This window comes from Rhinichthys klamathensis, unplaced genomic scaffold (assembly GCF_029890125.1).
Source record: "Rhinichthys klamathensis goyatoka isolate OS25496 unplaced genomic scaffold, OSU_Roscu_1.1 h1tg000076l_1, whole genome shotgun sequence".
Taxonomy (NCBI): domain Eukaryota; kingdom Metazoa; phylum Chordata; class Actinopteri; order Cypriniformes; family Leuciscidae; genus Rhinichthys; species Rhinichthys klamathensis.
Window position 1 is genome coordinate 3,921,089 of NW_026606618.1, and position 25,007 is coordinate 3,946,095.

Genomic DNA, 25,007 nt, shown 5'->3' on the forward strand with positions numbered 1-25,007 from the left:
ATTGCATGTAAACAGTTGTACATTACCATGGAAACACTGTTTGAAATTGAGCCCTTTTCATTTCAGTCAATATTTGCTTCCTATTTCGTATGCTGTCCTTTCTTGTTAAGCGAGATATCACTTGTTTGAAGTTCATAAGGTCAAAATTCTTGGAGAGGGGGAATAAATTAACTGTATAAAGCTGAGTACAGTGGTATGCTATCTGATTAGAGTGCTTTACTATAGGACTGGGGGTTGTTTATCAGTTAAAAATCTGGGATGCTAGTGAAATGGTTGGGGGATCAGTCCCTGTGCGGGTGACATAAGAACTGAAGTGTTAATCTGATCTTAGTCTTTCTCTAAAACTGTTATACTATCTACCATTGTGCTTATCTGTAGACGGTCTATAGTACATTGCTTTGTTTAAAAAGTTGAAAAATGACACGAGGAGTCTTTCATGAACATTTCTGAGTGATGATCTGAGCAAACAAATCTTTTGTTTCAGTTATGAGTCGATTTATTTTGATTAGCTATTCACAGAAATGCACAAACTCTAATGCCATTTTTGCTACTGAGGTATAAATCAGACACACTATAAAACGGCTTATCATAATCTAATTTAAATGTGGAAATAAAGTTTAGGAGGAAAATTTGATAACGTTCAGTGAATGAGTAATAATTCAAGGTCATTAATTAAATAAGAACATTTTTGACATTGAGCATGTGAACTCATCCAAAGTTCAGATTCTGATTCCATTGAAGCAGCCTGATGTGTAAAACGATTCGTATGCACACAAATTGCATTGAAATGTGCCTACACAATTTGTCCATGCACGTCATTGGGATTTATAAACATAAACTTGCCTTAAATATGTGTGCACCATCCACACACTCTAGACCGTGCTTACGCACTCTTTTACTGGAGTGAGCGAAGAAGTAATTAAAGGAGTAGTTCACTTTTGAAAAAACTTTTGCTGATAATTTACTCACCCCCATGTCATCCAAGATGCCTATGTCTTTCTTTCCTCAGTCGAAAAGAAATTACGGTTTTTGATGAAAACATTCCAGGATTTTTCTCCATATAATGGACTTAAATGGGAACCATACGGTCCAAGGTCCAAAATACAGTTAATAACAGTTTCAGATGCAGCTTAAAATGTCTTTAAACGACACCAGACGATGAATAAGGGTCTTATTATGCGAAACGATCGCTCATTTAAAAAATAAATAACAACGTTTAAGTTTTATAAGCTCACATGCTCGCCTCGCTCTGTTCTGTGTAACTCTCCTGTTCGAACTCGTTCATCAAAATGAACAAATCTTTTTCCGAGTCAATTCGTTCATTTCGGTCGTTAAATGAATCAAATGACTCGAAAAAAGATTTGTTCATTTTGATGAACGAGTTCGAACAGGAGAGTTACACAGAACAGAGAAAGGCGAGCATGTGAGCGTATAAAACTTAAACGTTGTTATTTATTTTTTAAATGAGCGATCGTTTCGCATGATAAGACCCTTATTCATCGTCTGGTGTCGTTTAAAGACATTTTAAGCTGCATCTGAAACTGTTATTAACTGTATTTTGGACCTTGGACCGTATGGTTCCCATTTAAGTCCATTATATGGAGAAAAATCCTGGAATGTTTTCATCAAAAACCGTAATTTCTTTTCGACTGAGGAAAGAAAGACATGGCATCTTGGATGACATGGGGGTGAGTAAATTATCAGCAAAAGTTTTTTCAAAAGTGAACTACTCCTTTAAGTTAACAGAATGATTTTAAACACTCTTATCATTTTGATATACACATTTAGATGAAATATTCCACTCTCATTAATGGAGTTAAGCATTCAAATTACATAAAGCCATTATCCAGAAGTTACATAAAAATTGTATGAATTTAGATAGAAATATTTGTAGTTGATGTGCTGCTTTTGAACACTTTTTCTTTGGCATGTTATGTTTTAATGTCAGCGAGGAGTGCTAGGCACATGACGATTCTTCTTTAAACTAAAGCACAAAACTCATGTTCTGAGAAAATATTTCTTACGAGAACAGTGATCAATGATGTGCACTTGACTCTGATATTATGGCAGACTGCTGGATTAGTTTAGTGGTAGAACGGTCCATTGGTCGGTTTCAATAGGCCCGATGACAATGCTGTACAACCACTGCTGTACGGAGGTGTGCTGTTGATGTCGTGTGCAGGCAGACAGTTGCCTAATAATTGATAACTCCTGTGATCTTCCCAACATTGTGAAAAATACCATTGTATTTGATTTTGAAGGCTAGAAGTTGAAGGAAACTGTAAGATTTGTTTTGTCAGTGAGTCAGACCATTGTAATTACACCGCAAAAAAAAGTAAGCCTATATCTGTTTCCATTAAAAAATACTAAAAATATCCTAAAATATGTCAACCTTATAGGCAAAATGTAATAAATTTGATCCGTTTAAAACAATTAAAAATAGGCTACTATTTTTTTGCCAGTGGAAAAGATTGAGAACAACTCTTCTCTGAAAACTTACTCTATCAAAATATCCGTAAAAGCCATATAAAATACTTTTCAGAGTATTTATTCTTAAACAAGACAAGGACAATTAATGATTTTTAATCTGATGGCACAAATGGAATTTAGAGTCCATATCTTAGTTTTCTTAATGTTTTTTAGCCTACCGTTAAACGTGGTATCATGAAGATGGGAATTATTCTGCCATACTGCTGTACATATGGTTTTATAAATCTGAAAAAAGTAAACGGGAAGTTTTATACATGAAGTCTCAGACCCTTTTTGAATAGAAGTTGTAGACATCAGGTTTTACACAAACTTGTGGAGGTCATGGAGTTTGAGTACTGCTGTCATTTAAAACAAAAGGGGAACAAACTAAATACTAAGACTATCTGAAATTCAGGTTATTTTTCATTCAAATTGTTATGCGTACACTGGAGCTGCACGAACACAGGGATCACGATTCTAAACCAACAACTAAACAAAACAACGAGATTCTGACAAAATGTTAATTGCTGCAGCCTGTTTCAAATGTTTAATTAATCTGAATTATTTTAAAAACTTGGGTCCCATTCAGTCAGTTCACTTGGTACAACAGATGACTATGGGATATCTCGCTCTTGCGCCATTTGTTGAAGACACCTTTATTCATCCCTAAAAGGCCAATGAAGAACGCCAACGTGGGCTGGGTTACCTGCCCTCAGCATATAAATGCAGTCGCATGTGTCATTCCCTTTGTTCTACAGCTCTTCACTGCGCTGCTAGAACACCATCACATCGCATTCAAAAGAAAACCCACGGTTGTGACTCTTGTTGAAGAAAAAAGCATAAAAGATACATGTTTAGCTTGAGTTTAGCACAGCTAACAAATGGCTAATAAACTGTTTCATGTGAAATATCTGAACATAAGTTCTCGCCCCTGTCCTATGGCATGTGGGTGTTTATGGTTTAGCCTACTCTGGAGCACTGTGTCCAGTGTGTTTGAATAGTCCACGCTTGGCTGGATCTCTCCAACACCGTTGCATGTGTGTGCTGCCGGCAGCTTTATCATTTCACACTTGAGAGGCGTGTAACGCATCCTCAGTGGGTCAGTGGCCAAACTGGGACGCACTTGTCTTCGGGTGCTGATCCAGATGCGGTGATCTTCTTTATTTGGTGGTCGTCTATTTAGTTTTTTTTTCTTGGCCCCTGAGTCATTTATCTGTATTGAAGAGTGGCAACAAAGTTTTGTAGGTAGACTGGCCTTTATCCTCCTACGATCCAAAGACGGATATCAGATACAGACTTGACTCCTCTGTAGAAACAGTGGTGAGAACCCGCCTGCCGATCTACTCAGATTTGGTAGAAATGACCCTGCAAGACAGCGTGTTCAGTTTTAAGTCAATAAAATAAAATGTGTGATCTGCAAGATTATGGACGGGAGTGCCCCGCTGGGGTTGAATGCCCTGTCACATGTATAGCTCTGGACTGTGCTGTATGCATTCCTGGGTCTGTCATTAATTTGACATTGCTGTAAAGGACACCGTGGTGTCTTTCTCTATGGAGGGACCTGCTGTCCCAGGCAGGAGGCAGATTCTGCACCCTCGGCAGGAACTGTGGTCTTTAGGGGCATACCTGTTGACAGAGGGAGAATCTGATTATAGCTACAATACAGAGTGCTTGGATTTTGAAGTGCGTTGCACGTATTTGAAGCTTGGTGCGAGGGAAGATCTTTATCGCCGTATCAGTGCCCGATTGAGGGTATACTGATTTTTTTATCTGAAGGAAGGTCACTCCTGTTCCACGCTGGAAGTTTTTTGGATGGCCGATTCGACTTGTCATGAGGGGATTAAGGGTGCTGCGGCAAAGTGTACACCTGCTTGCCTTTCGGTTCCTTAAAGGCCCGGGTATACTTCATTTTCCGCGATCCGCTCTGTCTCTAGCACAGTCGAGAGAGCGCAAGCCTTTTAAAGTATACTCCTTTGGCCGTGTGCGTGGACAGACGCGCTTGGCGCATGCAGACTATCTAGTGGATTTGGGTTTCAAGTCACTCGCACATGCGCTGCTGTCCGCGCAATCACAAAAATTGGGCTGCACGCGGACTGTGTGCGCAGACACCGGCGGACCCTCATGATGATGATAATTACTTCACACAGACAGTGTGTGGACCGTCGTGGAACTTCCGCATTGCGCACTGTATCACGCACAGTTGAGCGTGCAAACCTTTCCAGGTATACTTCTTTGGCCGTTAGTGCAGAAAGACACGTTTGGCGAGCGCACACTTGCTAGTGGACTTTGTTTCCAAGCGATCAAGTCACTCGCACCTGCGCTGTTGTACGTGCACCATATGCACGGACACAAACATTGGGCTGCATGCGGACAGTGTGCGCAGATGTCCACGAACCTTTCTGCTGACCAAAATTATCTCATGCAGAGAACACGGACGACCGAAGTATACTTTTTACAAAACTAATGGAGCCTTCAAGGTAGGTCTGGAGGAGTCTGTTGAGTCTGGATGCGGAGGGTACTCCTAAAGTCATGTCGGGAGTGTACTCCCATTTGAGCTCCCTGCCCTGTAAAATCTCTGACTCAGAGGAAGACAGGTGACTTGATCTGTGCCCTGTGCGAGCTGTACGCAGGTACATTGAGTAGATGCTGGCTGTGCGCTCATCTGACCAGCTTTTTGTCATCTTCTCCAACTCAGCCATTGGGAACCCGCTATCTAAGCGATGTCTTTCGCATTGATTGTAGAAAGCATGGATATGTCTATAGCATATAAGGAGTTGGTTTTGCCTGCAGGGGTGCGTGCACACTCTAGGAGGGGCAGGGAAACATCATGGGCATGGTGTAAGATTTTTGTGCGGCTGCCAGTTGGGCATTACCATGTTTGTCCGGTTTACCGACTACATGTCACTGCAGCGACTATAGCTCAGTCTGTGTTCACTGCAGGCATTTTTTATTTTTATTTTTTCCCCAAGAGGCCGTCGCTCCCTTGAAAAAGGAAAAGGGGTATGTGGCGATGCTGGTCCCTTACATTTAGATCAGCGACTTTGCGGGGTGTGTCATGTGTGTCAGTATGTCCCATAGTCATGTGCTGTACCGAGTGAACCAACTGAATGGGAACAATGAGTTAAGCATATAACTACTGTTCCCAGAAAGAGGGAAACGGGGTACAACTCCTCTGAGCCACGTGCAGAGCTTGGTCAAGAGCTGGACTGAACAAAGGGAATGACGCATGGGACTGCATTTATATGCTGAGGGCAGGTAACCCCGCCCACGTCGTCATGTGTCATCAGCCTTTCAAGTGTGAATAAGGGTGTCTTCAGCAAATGGCGCAAGAGCATGATATATCCCATAGTCATGTGTTGTACCTCGTTTCACTATTTCTGGAAACAGTAGTTATATGCATAACTAATGATTCAATGAATACTTTCATTAGCGAATTGATTTTCATTTAGGAATGAGATTGCGTGGGTGTTTAAATCAAGATCGCGATCGTTTAACGATTAATCATGCAGCTCTATTGTACACTATTATTTGCAATAAAAAATTGCATTAAAGTTAAGAGCTTTTGCACTTTTGGTCTCAGTTTTTTTTTAACCCCACTGATTGTAACATTATATAACAATTAATTATAACATGATTATCTTATATAACTGCTTGCATTATTTTTAGCAAAGGTTCTCACAGGATGAATGAAAGGGAAAAATTATTACTGCTTTACAGTTATGATTGATTGCTTAAAACTGGTTCCTCTTGCACCTGGCACATGACTCTTCATGGCATAAACATCCCCGTCCAATCTCATACTTTTCATAATAAGAAGCACTACTGTAAAAACCTGCTTAAGTCATAAGACATTTAATTTTACAGTCTTGAGTTTGGCACATTTTGATCAAATGAAACTCCCCATGATGAGTGTTGAGAGATTCGCACATCGAGCTGTTGAAATGTTTCACCGCGTTCCTTCGGTATGTGCAGGTAACAGGTGTCGTGGGCAGGGCTGAGTTGCTGTCCTCCATTTTCCTGCTGGCTGCTTTCCTTGCGTACACCAAATCGAAAGGAGCCGATCACTCCATCGGTAAGCGTTGCCATCGCATAACCTCATAATCCATGCATACATTCACGCTTCAACAAGTTCATTTTCTAGGACATGACGCGCAAGCTGTGACTCGCCTCCCATTCAAAAGCTCACCGAGCTCCCCACCCAGAATCCTTGAGTACACAGCTCCAGTTTCACAGATCGATCAAATTGGCATGTTGTTTCTGACTTGATGCACTTCACAACAATTATTATATTATACTGTCAACCTCCCACTGTTGTTCTTGCTATTTTTTTTAACAAGAATGTTAATCCCGTCACAATATTTTAGTTTTTACCTTGTCCAAGGTGTGATGACAAGCGATTATTTAATTTCATTTTCATTTATTTTGTTCATCTTAAATAAGCCGTCGCCTTTATTTTAAAAGAAATTGCATGATTGAATAGTGCATGCAAGTGTTGTATTGTATGCTAAGCCAATGTTCTTTACATATTATAGGTCATAATATGACCTATAATCCGCATCATTAATGTCTCAGTTGGCACAGTACTAGGCCACCACTGTTGCTGCTTCTGAACTATATATTTATTTTCATATTGACATTTATATTAAGATTGTATTTGTGTTGTTTTATAAATATGTATTTATGACTGTCAATCAATAATAATAATCAAATTAATTATATGATATGCCAATCATTAAATTGAATGAATTGCAAATAATTGCAAATATATCAATATTAAGCTACCATATTATTACAGACAAAAACATTGAATAGATAAAAGTAATTTAGAATTGAATATATTGTTCAGTTTGTCTTATTTCTTATTTTTGTTCATGTCTTTGAATGCTTTGACGAGTGCCGCATTTTTAAGACACCATATGAATTTAAAAACCATCTCTAGATCCCCATGGTCTATTCTATCCTGTTGCACTCCATTCATCTGTTTTCGAACACAAGAACACGGTCATGTGAAGGGCTTTTGATGTTGGGAGTGGTTTGGCAAGTCACATTGTGATAATTAATCATGCTAAATGAACAAGTTAAATTGACATCTCTATTTTCTATTTAAGTGTTTTTCTCTGATTCTCTTGCAAAGACTTGTGGGGCGAGATCTCCCAATTTCCCAATGAAGAACAACACCTGGCTCTTTTCCATTGCTGATCTTTCTTCCAATTTCTTTCATCTGAATGATGTTTGAAAGATGCATTAAGTTACTCAAAAGCACATCCGACATGTTAAAAATGAAGTACGCGCATATGAGATGAAGACTTGAGTCATATCACTTTCCTGGATCATCTCTGTGTCTTCAACTTTCTCTTTCAGTGTGGACTCCCATCATTTCAACCGTATTCCTGGTTGCCGTTGCCACGCTATGCAAGGAGCAGGGAATAACTGTTATTGGGATATGCTGTATTTACGAGGTCTTTGTTGCCCAAGGGGTAAGATTGACATTTATTTATCATCTCGTAAATAAAGGACGTGTGACATGCATGGTTAAAGCCAATATGATCTGCTATGGGGTCTTAGGATCAAAAGCTTATTTGTTAGAAAGTTTCAAAAAACTATTTTGCTTTTAAGGGAAGTCATAAAACATCCTTCTCTTTTTGATATTATATTAAAAGCCCTTTTTTATTGGCAGAAAGACAGAGGGAGAGTGAAACCGCTACCCAGATGGAAAGACTTAACGCGTCCTCATGGGGCGCAGCCTCACACGATGACTACAGAAATATCTGTACACTTTTGTCTGTTGGTGTCACTATCTTGACAGTTTAATACCGAAAAAACCTTGAAACAAATCTATCGATTGCATGTCGTTGCGGTGGAAGAAATTCAAAAATTAAACGTAAAGCAAATAAAACGGTTTGCTGTATCAGTGGGAGCAATCTCCTGTGCCGTTTTGTAAAAGTGTAAAACATATTGGGTCTAAGGCTCTGAATCCATCTCTCGCAGTGGAAATCGCTCAACAACTTGCCCTATATACTTCATTGGCATTTTGACAGTCACTAGTTAATTTGGTTTGAATATAAAATACGTTTAAAACACCAGAGGGCATGTCTGCATTGAGTTTTTCAAAGAAGAGTGTGAAAATCAACACTGAGGCATCAGCCAAGTGATAACCAACAGCTTATACAGGTTTCTTATCTGATACGACATTCAGTACCTTCTGCCCGGAAAAAGCTATTCAAGACATAACTATTTTGTAAGTGACAGTTGAGTAAATAACTTCGGGGCAACATCTCTCATTTCTAATAGCAGTGAAACCAAACAGCAAAGTCTCATAGTTTTGTTAACCACAAGTCTTACCAGATGTGAAAACACCCTGTTGCCTATTCCGTTTAAAACAAGCTACAGGATTTCAAAAATCAAAATGTGTTGACGCACTGAAGCGAGTTAGATTCTGTGCATGTCACAGGCATTTAGGATGCAGTGTCCCTTCAACGAGTCTTTTCAAATGTTCCATTTTAATTGTATATCTATTGTTACCAGCTAGCAGCCGGTTAGCATCTGCATTTGAATATTAAGTGAAAGCCACTCAGCGATATTAGTTCATTTTGTCCATTAGTGTTCGGATGTTCGCCGGGGTCTTTGCTCTTTTGACAACCTTCCATTCGCTTTGCATTATGCAATTACATTTTTACATAATGGACTGTGGCATAACTGTCTTATGTGAGCTAGCAACTGAATGAATGTAAGCAGCTGTTTCTGACAGGAACTTGAGGTCTGTGGCTCTTTGCCTTGGACAAATCTTTGCTCCGTTCACCCCGTACGCAGCCCTCAGCTATGCCTTTAATTCAACCCATATGCACGAGTAGCCCATTGACTTTGATGTTTCGCTGAAATACATGTAGCTTAAGTAATTACTCTAATCGGCCTAAGTCGTTAGAGGTGTAGCGTTTAAACCATAATGTATTAAATGTGATGTTGAGCTAATGTATCCGGAGCAGAGCCAATGTGGCGTGTGAAAGTTTCGTTGCAGCGACCTCAAACGTAGCATTTATCGCTGTGGAATAGCTTCTCTTTTTGGGGGGGGGGGGGGGGGGGGTCGGGACTGTGGTCTAGTGGTTAACCTGCTGGCAGACAGATTAAGCTGTTGTGGTCAAATGGGAGGTGTGGATTTGAATACAGCTGTATTGTGTCTCTTCTTGTCATCGTTTCCTGTCTTCTCTACAATTTTGTCAACAAAAATGGAAAAAGCCCTAAGCATTATAAAAGAATTATAGAAAGTTATATAATTATTACTAGTTAAATAATTGTAAATATAAAATTATGTAATTAAATACTTGTATGTTTAATGTATGTTCATTATTTTAGATTTAATTTATTACAAACTGTATTTAATTTATTCTTATTTAATTATTACTAAATAATATTTTTAACTTTTTACTTAATACTTTAAACAATTTTATATACATGACTATTCAAAAGTTTGGGTCAGTAAGATTTTTTTTTTAATAGAAATTAATACTTTTACTAAAAAATTATCAAAATTGACTGTAAACATTTATAATGTAACTAAAGATTTCTGTTTCAGATAAATGATGTTCTTTTAAACTTTCTATTCATCAAAGAATCCTAAAAAAAAAAATTCACAGAAATATTTGGCAGCAAAACTGTTGCATAAGAAATGTTTCATGTTGACCAAGAAAAGTTACTTTTAAGTTGCAATAATTGACTGTATTTTTGATCAAATAAATGCAGCCTTGAGTATGAGACTTCTTTCCAAAACATGAATAAAATCTTACCGACCCCAAACTTTTGAATGGTTGTGTATACTTCTAAATTAAATTGTAAAAATTTTACATTTATTTGATGGTTATAATAAATAAAGTGCACATATATTCATTAAATATGTATTTCTATATAATTTGTTCGAAATATATTTATTTATAATTTATTTCCTTAATCATGTCAGTCATTTTCTCCTTTGTTTTCTTTTTTTTTTTAAATACAGTTCACTCTGCCCATGCTGATTGACACCCTACTTCAGGTGGTGAGAGGAAAAGATGGTTTTCCCTATGCTGTCCTCCAGATCCTTCTGAAGCTCATTGTCCTGATCATCAGCACACTTTTGCTGGTCATCGTCAGGGTGCAGGTCATTCAGTCCCAGTTGCCAGTGTTCACCAGGTGAGACCAGTGAAACCTCAGTTATGTACAATTTTTACATTGAAGACTGGAGTAATGATGCTGAAAATTCAGTTTCACTTTTAGTGTCACGTGATCCTTCAGAAATCATTCTAATATGCTGATTTGCTTCTAAAGAAAAATTTCTTCTTATTATCTATGTTGAAAATAGTTGTGATGCTTAATATTTTTGTGAAAACCGTGATACTTTTTTCAGGAGTCTTTGATGAATAGAAAGTGCAGCAATTATTGCGGCCAAGCACAAACAAAATAAGTATAAGCACCAGACCAACTGCAACAACGAGCATTTGCAGACATTTTAAGATGATTTTAGGCAAAATGGCTGAAAAATCATAAATGCTGTCACTAGTAATGATTTAATGAGTCATCACTTTCGACCAATAGGTGGTGCTGTGACCAAATTGATGTATTGGGGTCAGAGTGGGGTGACAATGACACATGCTAAGTTTGGTGTCAATTTGCCAAAGCATTAAGGCTCAGTCATTTAGGCATCATGCCTCAACTTTGTTGCTGCGGTATACGAAAACGGTTTTGTCTATCGAAACGAAATCTATAAATTTTTGTTGGCACATTCTGAAGATGATCTGACGTCTAGGAGGAGTTCGGAAAAACTAGGGTTTTAAAGAAAATCAAAATGGAGGACAGGAAGACTATGGCAAAATTGGTATCTATGTTCCCTGCATGACCCGATGAATCTATTAAGACCTTCCTTAAGAAGGAATCTTTGGTATTTGGCCCCTAATAAACATGCAGCACATATATTTAGTTTATTAAATCACAGCCTTTGATTTGATAATATTAGCCATATTGTGATTTCGGTTTTATTTCAATTAATCATGCAGCCCTACAATGCGGTATTGTATCCAGCGTGGACAAATGGTTTGTCACTGGAAACTTGTCACATCAAGCATGGAGTAATGCACAATCCCGAGTGGCTTATTGCCTCAATAAAAAGATTTATTACTGAACATTTGGTTTTAAAAAGGACATGGTTATGGTTTCATTGGCCAAGGAAAAATAGCATCAAATAGCAAGGGAGCGATGTGACTAATGAATGTAAACATGGTATCATTTTATGGCAAAATCATTCTTAGTAGTATCTATTAAGCTTTTGGAATGATGAGGGACGTCATGATGCTTTTATAACCATCAACAGCCTGGCCCTGAACTGAACATGATCTATCATCTGATCTGGAACCACCCCTATAGAGTCCTTAGATAGTGATCACTCTGCCCACCCTTAAACAAAAGAAGCATCTCGCTAAATCCAAGAGCTCTGTGTAAAATGCCTAGACATACTCCCGTCCTCTGATTATCACCCCCGGGGAAGTTGATTGGGATCTGAGTTAAAAATCCTTTTGGATCTGTCACGGAAGCGATCGCTAATCCCAAGACATAATCCATCGACTGTCTCCGACCGTCTGAATTAGTGTTATCGCACAGCTCTCTAGAGACATAATACACTGGATTAACATACTTTCGAAGTTTATTTTGTCCCTGTGTTGTATTTGGGGAATAATGTGATAATATTGTAATGCCCCAGCCAAAACAAAAACATTCTTCTTCCAAGAGATTGGATTTATGACGGGGTTGTGCAAAGGATTTTATTTGGTTTTTAATACTTGTTGGCTCTCCCACACTTCAAACCTCTCTCTCAAAACACAGCCTTCTATGAAAGCCAAGTGATAAACTTTGGTTTGTGTCCATTTCAAACAGCGGAAATATTTTGCCTTTGGAAAATATTAGCTTCGAGCTTAAAAGGAGGAACATTAACGTAACAAGTGTTTTTTAGTGAAGACTGAAAGCCCATGTCAATGTTCTGCACTTCTTATTTTTTTTAAGTGTTTTTGGTTTTATTTTTTTTTGCTGTAGCTTGACTGGTAGCGCATAGCACTATCAACGGCAAGGTCATAGGTTCAAATCCCATGGACATTGTATACTGATATATATATATATATATATATATATATATATATATATATATATATATATATATATATATATATATATATATATATATATATATATATATATATGTGTGTGTGTGTTAAATGTGCTTCCAAATAAATAAATGTGCAATTTGAAACCTGTTTTTAATTCAATCAGGATGCTTTAATTTCCTGTTATAGGGTGTTCATAATCATTATTAACCAGAAAGTGTTGCTGTTTAATGCGGTAAAGGCCACCATCTTTGAAAGCTTGTGATTCAAAGAACATCAACACTTTATTTAATCTGTTTTGTGAGTCTTGAACCAGAGTTAATTGCCTGTTGCCACAGATCATTGTTGCCAACTTGGCAGCATCGTTGTTCTGGTTACTTTTTTTTTTAGCCGCCTGATGCCTATCATTCAGTCTGGCTGTTTTTCAGTGTGGCTTGGACCCTTTTAAATCTCTCTGTGGTTTTACATGCATATGGAACAAGATGCATTGCAGAATAATCGCCATGGGCTGAATTCAACAAAAAAATGCTCTAAATGAATGCTCTAAAGAAAAAAGTTTTTATTTGCTTGGAAATGTTTATCTTGCAGTATTGTGATCTGAACACATTACTTTCAAGACTTTTAAAACTTTTTTAAACTTCTTCCTTAAATTTGAATTCCTGTTTGCACCCTCAATTCGAATTCAGAAATTGGAATGTAAAAAGCATTTTCATTTCAATACTGCTGTCTATTTAAATGTATTTATTCTTTTTTAATCGGTTTGAGTGAATGATTCAATGACTCACTAATAAAGACTTCACTTGTTTCATTACTGGATGAATCAGCATTTTGAAATGAATCTCTTGAATAAGTGATTCAATGACAAATACATTTGGGCAGCGTCTGAAAACTGTAGGCACCATTTGTGCATGAAGGTACCTCACGAAACTGATTTCAGACAGACTTCTGTGGCAGCGTAATGGTTTATTGATATACAGCCAAATAGAGCGAGCTTTGGTGATAACTAAGAAAATATTTAATACTACTACAATAGAGTGGAATCAGAAGTGGAAAACGTTTGTCAAAAGCATACATTTACACACAAACTGAACACCAACCACAACTTTTAGCTCAACTGCCACAGAATGGAAAGCACAGGATTGTGGGATATCTAAGGCAGGAAAGGATCTATGCTGCCTTCAAAAATCGATCAGAGGAAGGTATCTCAGGAGACAGGAAGTGAAGCTAACATTGGTGGTGTGTTTCGTCTTTAAGCGGGGCGCTGCGCAGACGATTGGTGTATGAAGCCTTGTATGCTTTCAAATCGCTCCCGCGATACTTTGATGTCATACACCAATTGGTCTGCGCAGCGCAACTTCAAGTCGAACACGCCTATTGTCTAACAGTCACTTGTTGCCAGACTCGCCACCTACTGGTGTAACGATTAACTCGATTAATTGATACAATCTATTAATTGATACAATCTTAATTTGAAGCATCAAGCTACTTTCAAAAGGTGATTTACTGTAATTTGATTGCTAGCATAGAGAACTGTGTTTATATTCAAACTATAAACTTTTCCCAATACTTCTGTAAAATCACAGTACTACTGTAATAATTGAATTATTGTAACACAGAAATAATGACTCAAATAAGACTGTTTGTGAAACTGTTTCAGCGCAAACACAAATTTGGTACTTGAAATTTGAAGTACGATCTTTCGTACAAAGATCGTACTTGTTAAAGTCCCACTCCGATCATATTTTGAGCTATTTTTAACCCTCTGGGGTCCAAGGTGTTTTTGGGGTCCTTGAGATGTTTTGACATACTCTGACATTTGTGCTTTTTTCAGTTGCTTATAAACATATTACTGGCAAAGGTGTAATTACACTCTATTTAGCACAAACAGGGCTACCATAATGTGTTATCAACATGTATGTACATTTTTGTATTTTTGAGAGAATATTGTTTATGCGTGGTTATTGAAAAAACTAAAACTTAAAGTTTCTGAAATAAGGCCACAAAACACATACTAAATATGTGTCCACAAGACTTTTGACTAATGGATGTTGTCGCCTAGAGTTTTTTCTTCAAAATGATCTGAAAATCATCCTGCCTTATCATTCACATAAAACAGTAGATTGGTTTAAATTTAAAAATGACACTTTTTGTTTGGAAAGGCAATATGCGCAGGGGTGTGACCTGCTGTGATTCACACCTGAGAAGACAATGGGCCCGCATAATGAGTGCATAATGGGGCTGCATACTAATGAGCCTTTCATTCAGGTGTGCCACTGAGCCACAAGAAGGCAATGACAATACATATATATATATATATATATATATATACACTCACCGGCCACTTTATTAGGTACCCCATGCTAGTAACGGGTTGGACCCCCTTTTGCCTTCAGAACTGCCTCAATTCTTCGTGGCATAGATTCAACAAGGTGCTGGAAGCATTCCTCAGGGAGTTTGGTCCATATTGACATGATGGCATCACACAGTTGCCGCAGATTTGTCGGCTGCACATCCATGATGCGAATCTCCCGTTCCACCACATCCCAAAGATGCTCTATTGGGTTGAGATCTGGTGACTGTGGAGGCCATTTTAGTACAGTGAACTCATTGTCATGTTCAAGAAACCAATTTGAAATGATTAGAGCTTTGTGACATGGTGGAAGTAGCCATCAGAGGATGGGTACATGGTGGCCATAAAGGGATGGACATGGTCAGAAACAATGCTCAGGTAGGCCGTGGCATTTAAACGATGCCCAATTGGCACTAAGGGGCCTAAAGTGTGCCAGGAAAACATCCCCCACACCATTACACCACCACCACCAGCCTGCACAGTGGTAACAAGGCATGATGGTTCCATGTTCTCATTCTGTTTACGCCAAATTCTGACTCTAACATCTGAATGTCTCAACAGAAATCGAGACTCATCAGACCAGGCAACATTTTTCCAGTCTTCAACTGTTCAATTTTGGTGAGCTCTTGCAAATTGTAGCCTCTTTTTCCTATTTGTAGTGGAGATGAGTGGTACCCGGTGGAGTCTTCTGCTGTTGTAGCCCATCCGCCTCAAGGTTGTGCGTGTTGTGGCTTCACAAATGCTTTGCTGCATACCTCGGTTGTAACGAGTGGTTATTTCAGTCACTGTTGCCCTTCTATCAGCTCGAACCAGTCTGACCATTCTCCTCTGACCTCTGGCATAAACAAGGCATTTCCGCCCACAGAACTGCCGCTCACTGGATGTTTTTTCTTTTTCGGACCATTCTCTGTAAACCCTAGAGATGGTTGTGCGTGAAAATCCCAGTAGATTAGCAGTTTCTGAAATACTCAGACCAGCCCTTCTGGCACCAACAATCATGCCACGTTCAAAGTCACTCAAATCACCTTTCTTCCCCATACTGATGCTCGGTTTGAACTGCAGGAGATTGTCTTGACCATGTCTACATGCCTAAATGCACTGAGTTGCCGCCATGTGATTGGCTGCTTAGAAATTAAGTGTTAACGAGCAGTTGGACGGGTGTACCTAATAAAGTGGCCGGTGAGTGTATATATATATATATATATATATATAATACAAAATTGGTTCACAGTTCCAATTATTTATTTATTTTTCAAATTGTGCTTGCAAATTGTATAATATCAAATATAAAAATTTCTAGTAATTGTGCAGTTAATTATCATACTGTTTTTACAGAAAGTTTGGGAATGTATCCCAAATGTGTCACTAATAAAACACAATACAAATAATTTAAAGAGGAGGCTTATATTGAGCTTTTAAGATTTACCTAAGATTTATTTATATGTAGCCTACATATATTTTTGCTATTTTAATAAAAAGGTTACAATTACAACAACAATTAAAATTTTAACTATATTTCAAATGTAATATTTCTTTGTATTATATACTAAAGTATACATTTTATCATACATATTTCACAGTTGCGGATTAATTAGTTTGAATATAGCCTACAATCGAACAAACACTATAATAACATCTTAGCAAACAAGCTTATTTGATGTGGCAGTATTTTACAGTAAAAACGACATCTTGTCTTTCATATGTAACATCGTTTTTATGATTAGGACATATAAATGTTAATTTGCAGTTTAATACGTTGCTTATACAACAATATTTTATTTCAACATATTTCAGTCGATTTTTACTCATCTCAGTATTGGAATATAGTTAGGTAAAAGCTGTTCATTCATTCACACACAAAAACGCGATTCAAACAGTCTTTTTGTTTACAGACACTATTCCATATCGCGATTAGCACAAAGCACTTGAAAATAAAGAATGTACCTATTTCCTCGGCTGGATCCGTTGCTCCTCCAAATGAAACTACCTGTAGCCTACTTCTGAGGTAATTTTTTCCAGGATTATTATTAAGATAGTACTATTGTTCCTCACAGCGTCGTAAATCTGAGTCTCTTTCGGTGGGTTATCCAGCCGATGTGGGCGTGGATCGCCTCAGAGCATTTGTGTTTGAATAGAGCGCGCACTCCGTGGGCGTGGTCAAATTAACTTTAATGAGCTGAGACGAGAACGACTATCATCTCTCTCTTTTCGTACAGATTACATAAAATGAGAAAATTTGTTTTTTTATATAAATTACTTCATTTAAAAGAAGATAATTGAGGCTTCATGCCTGTGTGCCTGTATACTTGTTTGACTGAGTATTTGCAGAGTTACAGTTGATTTTTCGGACGCGTTTCAGAATGGACTTCACTGACAGAGAGAACGCAGAACGCGCATCATGTTTATTTTTCTTTATTAGGCGAAAAGCACAACACTTTGTTTTTATTAGGAGGTTCCACAAAAAAAATACAAACTTAACAGGATCGAATGATGTACAACACTTATATGTAAGATCAAAATCAACAGAGTAATTTGAGTCTCTTTTGCACTGATAAGGAAAAAAGTGAGCTGGTATCGCCGGCGAGACCGCCGACCCCAGAGGGTTAAACATTCCCAGTGGTCTTTAAATTATGATTATGCCATTTTTAGCCAAAATCACAAAACCTGTGCCGTTTTCTGGGACTTCGCTTCAGCAGAGCGGCAGTAGCTCATTAGCAATTCGCCTCTGCGTTGTGGGCGGAGCCGTTGGCACGGAGACGACCCTCCCCCTGCCCGTTGCTGAGAGCTCTGTCTCTCCCGCTAGCTTACACCCCCAATACCGGTGGGGCAACAGTATTATATACACGTTAATTATTATTATTCGAAGTTAATCAAAGTTATCACCGATCACCGATCATTATTTCACTCCAAGACGTCGCGTGTGGAGACGCCCAGTGGAGTTACTACGTCACAACTCCAGTCTATTTTAGCCGGAATTTCTGCGTCTACTACTGATTCACAACCATTTGAATGTAGAAATACAACTTTGAGCTTATTTTTCTCAAGATATGTCCTCTAACATCAGAAAAATGCCACAAGAACATGTTAACACCTAGAAAAACATTATTTTCATCGGAGTGGGTCTTTAAACGTCTCATAGACACAGATGAATTTAGTTGTCATTTAGAGATGTGATCACGTGGCTGTTTGGATCGAGATCACAATCTTTTAACGATTAATCGTGCAGCTCTACTGAATAGTGTAGAATTTAAAATGTTAAGAATTCAAGTTGTGTTCAGTTCTCTTCAGGCGTTCAGATCTTTAGACAATGTGGCACAGTTGTGATCTATTGAACTTTGACCCATGTAATTATATTTATGATATTGGTTAATGGTTCACAAGCACAGTACTAGCACAAGCTCTTGAACTTGCACAGTAATAAACAATTATTAGAGTATTTCTCCAGCCATTCTGGATAGCTGAAGGGAAAATAAAAAATATTTAAAAATATGCCGTACAATGTTATAAATATTGCCTTAAACTTAATATGAAACACAAAGGTTGTTGCACTAATCTCCAGTAAACATTTGAAAATAAGTTAAGCTAGTAGAACATTTTTTTAGTAAATTGATTAGGTGAAACATAAAACCAGTATTTTCGTATCTGTATTCCTCTTATCAATGCAACCTTTTCCAAATGGATAGTGTCTCTTGGTACGGTATGTCTTAATGGAGAGGAGTAAGTCATTAATTCTTTCCCATCTATCATCAGGTTTGATAATCCAGCTGCTGTCAGCTCCACCCCGACCAGGCAGCTGACCTTCAACTACCTCCTGCCAGTGAACGCCTGGCTGCTGCTCAACCCCTCTGAGCTGTGTTGTGACTGGACGATGGGCACTATTCCCCTCGTGGAGTCCCTACTGGACCCCCGCAACCTTGCCACGTTGGTATTCTATGGTCTGCTGAGCTTCCTGGCTTTTCACAGCCTTTGGGACGGCCACAGTTCTGCCAAGATCGTCATGATGGTACGTTTGTGGGTGGGGCTTATGGGAAATTTGATTATGTGTGATTTGAAAGAACAAGAGGATCTATTTGGAACTTTTTGTTAAGTTAAGACGCATGTCTGTAACCACAAACTAAATGAGAAGATGCTGATTCTTTCGGGGTTTTTTAACGGTTGTCTATATAAACGCATAGGAAAAACACAGAGGAAATTGTTTATTCCAAAACATTTTGAAATAATACCTTCCTCATTTGCAGTCTGTCAGAAACAATTTAGGGGTGTTTTCATCCATACTGGATGACCCATGCACATGAACTGGTTTCCCAGAATCCAAGTAAACCATTAAATATGCATCATAGTTAAAAACGATCATATTCAAATAATCAAAATCAAAGAACTAGTGATGTGAGGGGTATCTGCGTCAATGGCATCACACCAATTACAGGATTCGAACATGATGGTGATTACAAATTATTGGAAACTTGCTGGGTATCTCTTAAAGTCCCTTTCATGCAAGTCACTCCACTCAAAGGCCATCTGGCCAATGTCACACACAGCTATTTTCTATGTTGGCAATTGGCAGAACAGCTTCTATACACTTGAATCTTAAAGAACCTTTATTTTTGAGAGTGTAGCACAAAAAAACCCCCTTTAAAACCCATTGTGGATGTTCCTCATATTTCACTTTAGTCCCTTAATTTGAGGAATTTTCTATGTATGTGAAAATAAACTTTAGGCATCCTAGATAAACTTCCCATGGATTTTTTTCAACTCGAGTACAAATGTGTTGTTTAGATTTGAATCGATTGTGTCACTTCAGACAACGTACTATATTGCAGTTCCTTAAGTTTCTGCCCAACTGGTGCACTACTCCATTTTACATGCTTTTCAAAGCCAGTTTTTACTCTCATTTGGTGCTTGGCGAGTAAATAAATTTTGGATCCTGTTTGTTAGGATTATGTTTCAATCACATCAAATCAGTAATACAATCTGACAACATAATTTTTGCTATTTAAGCTCAAATCACTCTAAAGAGATGTATTTTTTCAGGCTGCTTCAGCTTATGGGCAATTTGGTGGAAACTAAAAGTAGCTCATGACTCAATCGAAAAGGCGATTGCCCGTTTTAACTAGATCGAAGTTAAAGAAGGCACTTGATGTCTAGAAATGCATGTGCGTCACAACCTTTCATTATAAACAGATGGTAATTATAACCCAAAATGGTACATTTATGGGGCAGGGTATTCATTTTTGAGTTTAAGTCTAAAAGCTGCACTTAAAAATTGTTCACACTGTTTCATACCCACAGTGCAGTACGTTCTGGACCATTTTTTTTTTTCTCAACTCTCAGTGAATGATTAATGTCATCTGTCTGAACACACAGATTTCCCCCTCACTGAACTTTTGCAACTATTCCATGTTTTTAAACGTTTAGTCTCACACAACATTTTCTTCTTCTCAATTTACAGCCCAAAAGAGCCGTGTTTTTTCCATCCGCCATAAAAGATGTTATCGTCTTATAGTCTGGCACTGCAGCTCTGATGTCTACATATGTTCAATCACTGACTGATTCCACAAGAGTTCACAATGTCACAGTTGAAATCCCCTTGTCTTGTGTGCTCAGCTCTCCACTCGTTTGTTGTGTAACAGTGGCTAGAATCCTTCATCCGCGTCTCCACGCGCTGTCAACAGAGTTTGGTGAACTTCCTCGCTCTGTTGGCAGAGGCCGCCCTTCGAGACCGCACAAATCATTAGCGGACAATGCGCAAAGACGCTGTGGTTAGGAGACAGAGAACAGGTTGCATGAGGATATTGGTCCGAATCTGTTTTATTTGGCCATGGTTAGTTATTTTAATGATTCCCTGTGCGCAGACCCTCGACACTCACTCTGAGCAAACAGGAAACACTTCTGTTGTGAAAGTTTGGCTAATTTGACTGTGAAGTTTTTTTTCCGACTTTTGCATGTTCCAAAGCAACCAAACAGCACACAGCACCGCAGCTGATGAAAACCACAGACAAAGCTTTTGTTTGTGCAGAAACTTCTTTCATCATGATTGATTTTGGCCTCTGAAGCATCAAGCAAATTGGATAAATATGATGTTCCCTGTATTGCTGCTTTCGGCTCTGTTAAATCCACCCCTACGTAAGCAACGCCTGACGGTTTGGGTCTTGACGTACTCTGAAGCTGCTGCCAAAACCAATTTCTGCGATTCACTTTCAAGACCGCACAATGCAAGATAAACGCCCCTGTTTTTTTGGAATGGTGCGATTTAAAAAAAGGCTTCTCTATATGACACCCTGTGGTTTACTTGACGATAAAACTAATACATTTGAGCGTGCTTTGAAAAGTGACTCTTCTGCTGATAAAAATGGGGGAGATTAGCCGTAGCTAGACAAAACAAAATTAGTTTGTTCTTCAAAACAGGGTGTCCAAGGGCTGTGCCCTTGCAGCGGTTCAGTGTTTCAAAAAATCCTGATCCATCACCTTGTCATAAGGTGCTTTTCGTAAATAAAACCTATAATCCCAATCTTACATCTTGCGGCCTGGCATGCATTGTGCAAGACAGGCGTGTTTGCTTGTGGTTTTGATGAGAAGGACCATGTTTGAGGAGCACTGCATTTACATGCTCTCATTTTTGTTTAATCAATCATATTTGTTTGAACATTATCACCATTCAGAGAAATTGGACCATCGTGATTACATAGCTCTGTAGATTTCTTGCACTTGTTCTACAGGTCAATCGTGTATAATTGGGTTTAGTTCCAGATTAATCAAACTTATGGTCTTGGTTTCAGACAAAGCTTCATGAAACCAGAGTGATTAGCATTCAGACCTGCACAAGCTTGTCTGAACCAAACAATGAGAACATTTAAATCCAAGATTTTTTTGCTTATGGAATTTCTTAGTTTACTGGGTCATTTTTGTGCCCACTCAGGGTGGCCACTTAGACAAATCCCTGACTGGATGCCAGAGCAACTGGCGTTTCTTCTTCCTTTCATTAGATTTCAAAGAGAGAGGACAAAACAACTGAACACTTTTCTGTATGGGGATATGGACTGTGTTTAAAGGCTTGATAGTCTTGATTAGTTAAATAAAAAAATCTCGAAGCTTGCACAAACTTCTGATGTCAGTGAGACTTTTAGACATCAACTTTTATACCTTGACATCTTAATGCAAGTTTACAAAAAAAAAAAGTTTTATGTTGTATCAAACCTGACTTCTTTCGTGACTTTCTTATAATATTTTTGAATAAAGTACTGATTGCTTCTTTTGCTCCCTTGCTAATGCACTGGTTTAAGTTTTGGTCAACTCAATGATTCAAAGTTTATCAATAAACAATTAATACAATTTTTGTTTTTAATAGGCTTTATGCACAGCTTTACTACTTCCTGAACTTCAGCTAGCTCCTTTGTTTCCTGTCTGCCATTATTGGACAAACTGATTAATCCAGGTGTGCCTGATTATTGTTACTGAGGCCAGGCACACCTGGATTAATCAGTTTGTCCAATAATGGCAGACAGGAAACAAAGGAGCTGGCTGAAATTCAGGAAGTAGTGCAGCTGTGCATAAAGCCAATTCTAAGATATGAGCTGTGCTTTTAGATAGTTTATTCACGGTTGCGAAAGTGTGGAAAATGGCACAGAACTATTTTCCTTTTTTATTAACTTATTAATTCACTTCCTTTGAAAGCAACAAATGTGTATGCAATTGATCTATTCCTTTAATACAAATATTTGTATTATTTCTCTGGTCTTTTTGTCTCCTTTAGGCATTGTCTCTGATCGTCCTTCCTTTCATCCCTGCATCCAACCTGTTTTTCCCTGTGGGCTTTGTTGTAGCCGAAAGGGTCCTGTATGTTCCCAGCATGGGATTTTGTGTTTTGGTGGCCCATGGATTCAAACTCCTGTCCCAAAGAGGGTAAAGGTCCTCTGAACAAATCCTTATACTTTATTCCTTTTGAGTGACTTGTTCAGAGACGAATTCTCTCGTTTTTGTGATGTTATCCAGAGGCCTAAAGAAAATGTCTTGGTTGCTCGTGGGAGTTCTTATAACAACACACGCCTTGAAGACTTTCAACAGAAACTGGGACTGGGAGTCCGAATACACGCTTTTTACATCTGCACTGAAAGTATGAACAAATCCAAGGACACATTATTCATTTATAGATGCTTATCTGGCCACAGGCTCATACATATTATTTTGAGACCATTACTTTGAATAAATCCAGCTCTCTGCCTTATATCAAAGGAGGAGTCCAGACGTTAACAAGAGTACAATGAAATGATGTCAGGAAAATATGATCAGTAATCTTAGCCTGGCATGCCTGAAACATTTTAAAATTGTTTTCCTCCAGGTGAACAGGAACAATGCCAAACTCTGGAACAATGTCGGACATGCTTTGGAGAATCAGAACAGTTATGAAAGAGCATTGAGATACTTTCTTCAGGCCACAAGAGTGCAGCCAGGTAATTGACTCAACCAGGTAATCATTTTAAGGTTACCTAAGCATCTTTAAAGTAAACATGATCATTTCACTCACGTAATTCTGCGTGAAACAGGATATTCAATATGGGAAAAAAAATTAAATTATAGAGATCATAAAACTAATCCATATGAATTGAGCGGTTTAGTCACAAATTTTCTGAAGAGACTCGATCGCTTTATGAACAGATTGAATTGTTGAATTGAGCTTCTGTTTAACTGATAACTGATGTGTGAGTTGATGAATGTTTAAATGTGAATAAAAGACTAAATTAAATCTGTTCATCATATAAAGCAATCGATTCTCTTCAGAAAATTTTGGACTAAACCACTCAATTCATGTGGATTAGTTTTACGATCTCTTTATGAACTTTTTGAAGCGTCAAAGTTTCAGTTGTTTGTTGTCATTGGAGGGACAGAAAACTCTCAGATTTCATCAAAAAGATCTTAATTTGTGTTATGAGGATGAATGTAAGTCTTATGGATTTAGAACGACATGAGAGTGAGTAATTAATGACATCAGCAGAAAAAGAAAGTCGTTTTAGAGGAAGAGCAAGTTGTTGCATTTTAATTTAAGATCATGAAAAAACCTTTTGGGGCAGAGGAGGGATAACATGCACCAATGGATCATTTACAGTAAGACCAGTAAGAAAATAAATGGTCAATTATATTTTCATTCTGACTTTCAAGTGACAGTTTGTCTTTGGGAAGGATTTTGTTTTCCACAGACGCAAAACACTAAAAAGACTTCAATTCATAATATTTCCAACAGTTCTTTCAAAAATAAAATTAGCCTATTTTAAGCAAAACTCTCCATTGGATATGTTGTTTTAGGGAGGTGTGGGAAATTCTGCCTTTATTATTATAAGTTTGGAGGCGTTTTGGTAAGGACAATTTCAAATTGTGCATAATCTAACAAGTAGTAGTTTATGTAGTATTTCATGGGACTGTATGAAAACATTGGCCTATAAAACTACTTTCGCACTTAAGTGTCTTGAGAATATGTGGATTTAAGGATTTGATGCGAGAAGATGTGGATCTAGGTTTTGTATTGGCTCTGCTGTATCGTTGTCAGGCTACCTGTGAGAAAGACGACTGTGGCTGCCGAAGTCATTAAACTATTGACTTTAATTGTTTAAGTTATGTTGGTTTATTGAGCTAACATGACTTCAGAGATCCACCACCCAAGATGTGTTTTTCCAAGATTAACTCTGTTAGCACATTAATGGACTAGGAAATCCTGGGCAGGCTATCTATACGCGTCAGTTTGCTTTTCATAACAAAAAATTCTGTACCGCTTCGGTGTGATTAGACGTTTCTCAGAAAATGCTGATAGCATTATCAGTTTTACACATCGAAACCTACCAACACTAATGATTAGCTCTCTGTTGTTCGAGGTTACGTGGGCCACATGGCTAAAAAAGCTTGTAAAGGGAGAAGCTTTCACAGGAGGTGCTTTTCCTCCTCCCAGTCTTTCCTGCCGATTTCTCGTCCCAAATGTGTATTAAACTGGTCAGCTGCCTTGTAACTGTTATAATTTGTTGCACTCGAGCCATATAATTCACATTCCACCATGTACTCTGTAAACTTTGACGTTTAGTCTG

The 25,007-nt window shown here is 38.2% G+C and overlaps 1 protein-coding gene across 1 annotated transcript in view; it reads left to right on the forward strand.

Annotated features, from left to right (window-relative positions):
- Positions 1 to 25,007, forward strand: part of tmtc3 (transmembrane O-mannosyltransferase targeting cadherins 3) — a 45,266-nt gene that overhangs the window by 5,673 nt on the left and 14,586 nt on the right. Inside the window, exons 4-10 of the mRNA XM_056251007.1 lie at positions 6,442 to 6,541; positions 7,831 to 7,946; positions 10,460 to 10,632; positions 18,691 to 18,943; positions 22,691 to 22,839; positions 22,930 to 23,050; positions 23,276 to 23,387. Of these exons, the coding sequence (XP_056106982.1) occupies positions 6,442 to 6,541; positions 7,831 to 7,946; positions 10,460 to 10,632; positions 18,691 to 18,943; positions 22,691 to 22,839; positions 22,930 to 23,050; positions 23,276 to 23,387 (1,024 nt within the window). The remainder of the gene's footprint in view (positions 1 to 6,441; positions 6,542 to 7,830; positions 7,947 to 10,459; positions 10,633 to 18,690; positions 18,944 to 22,690; positions 22,840 to 22,929; positions 23,051 to 23,275; positions 23,388 to 25,007) is intronic.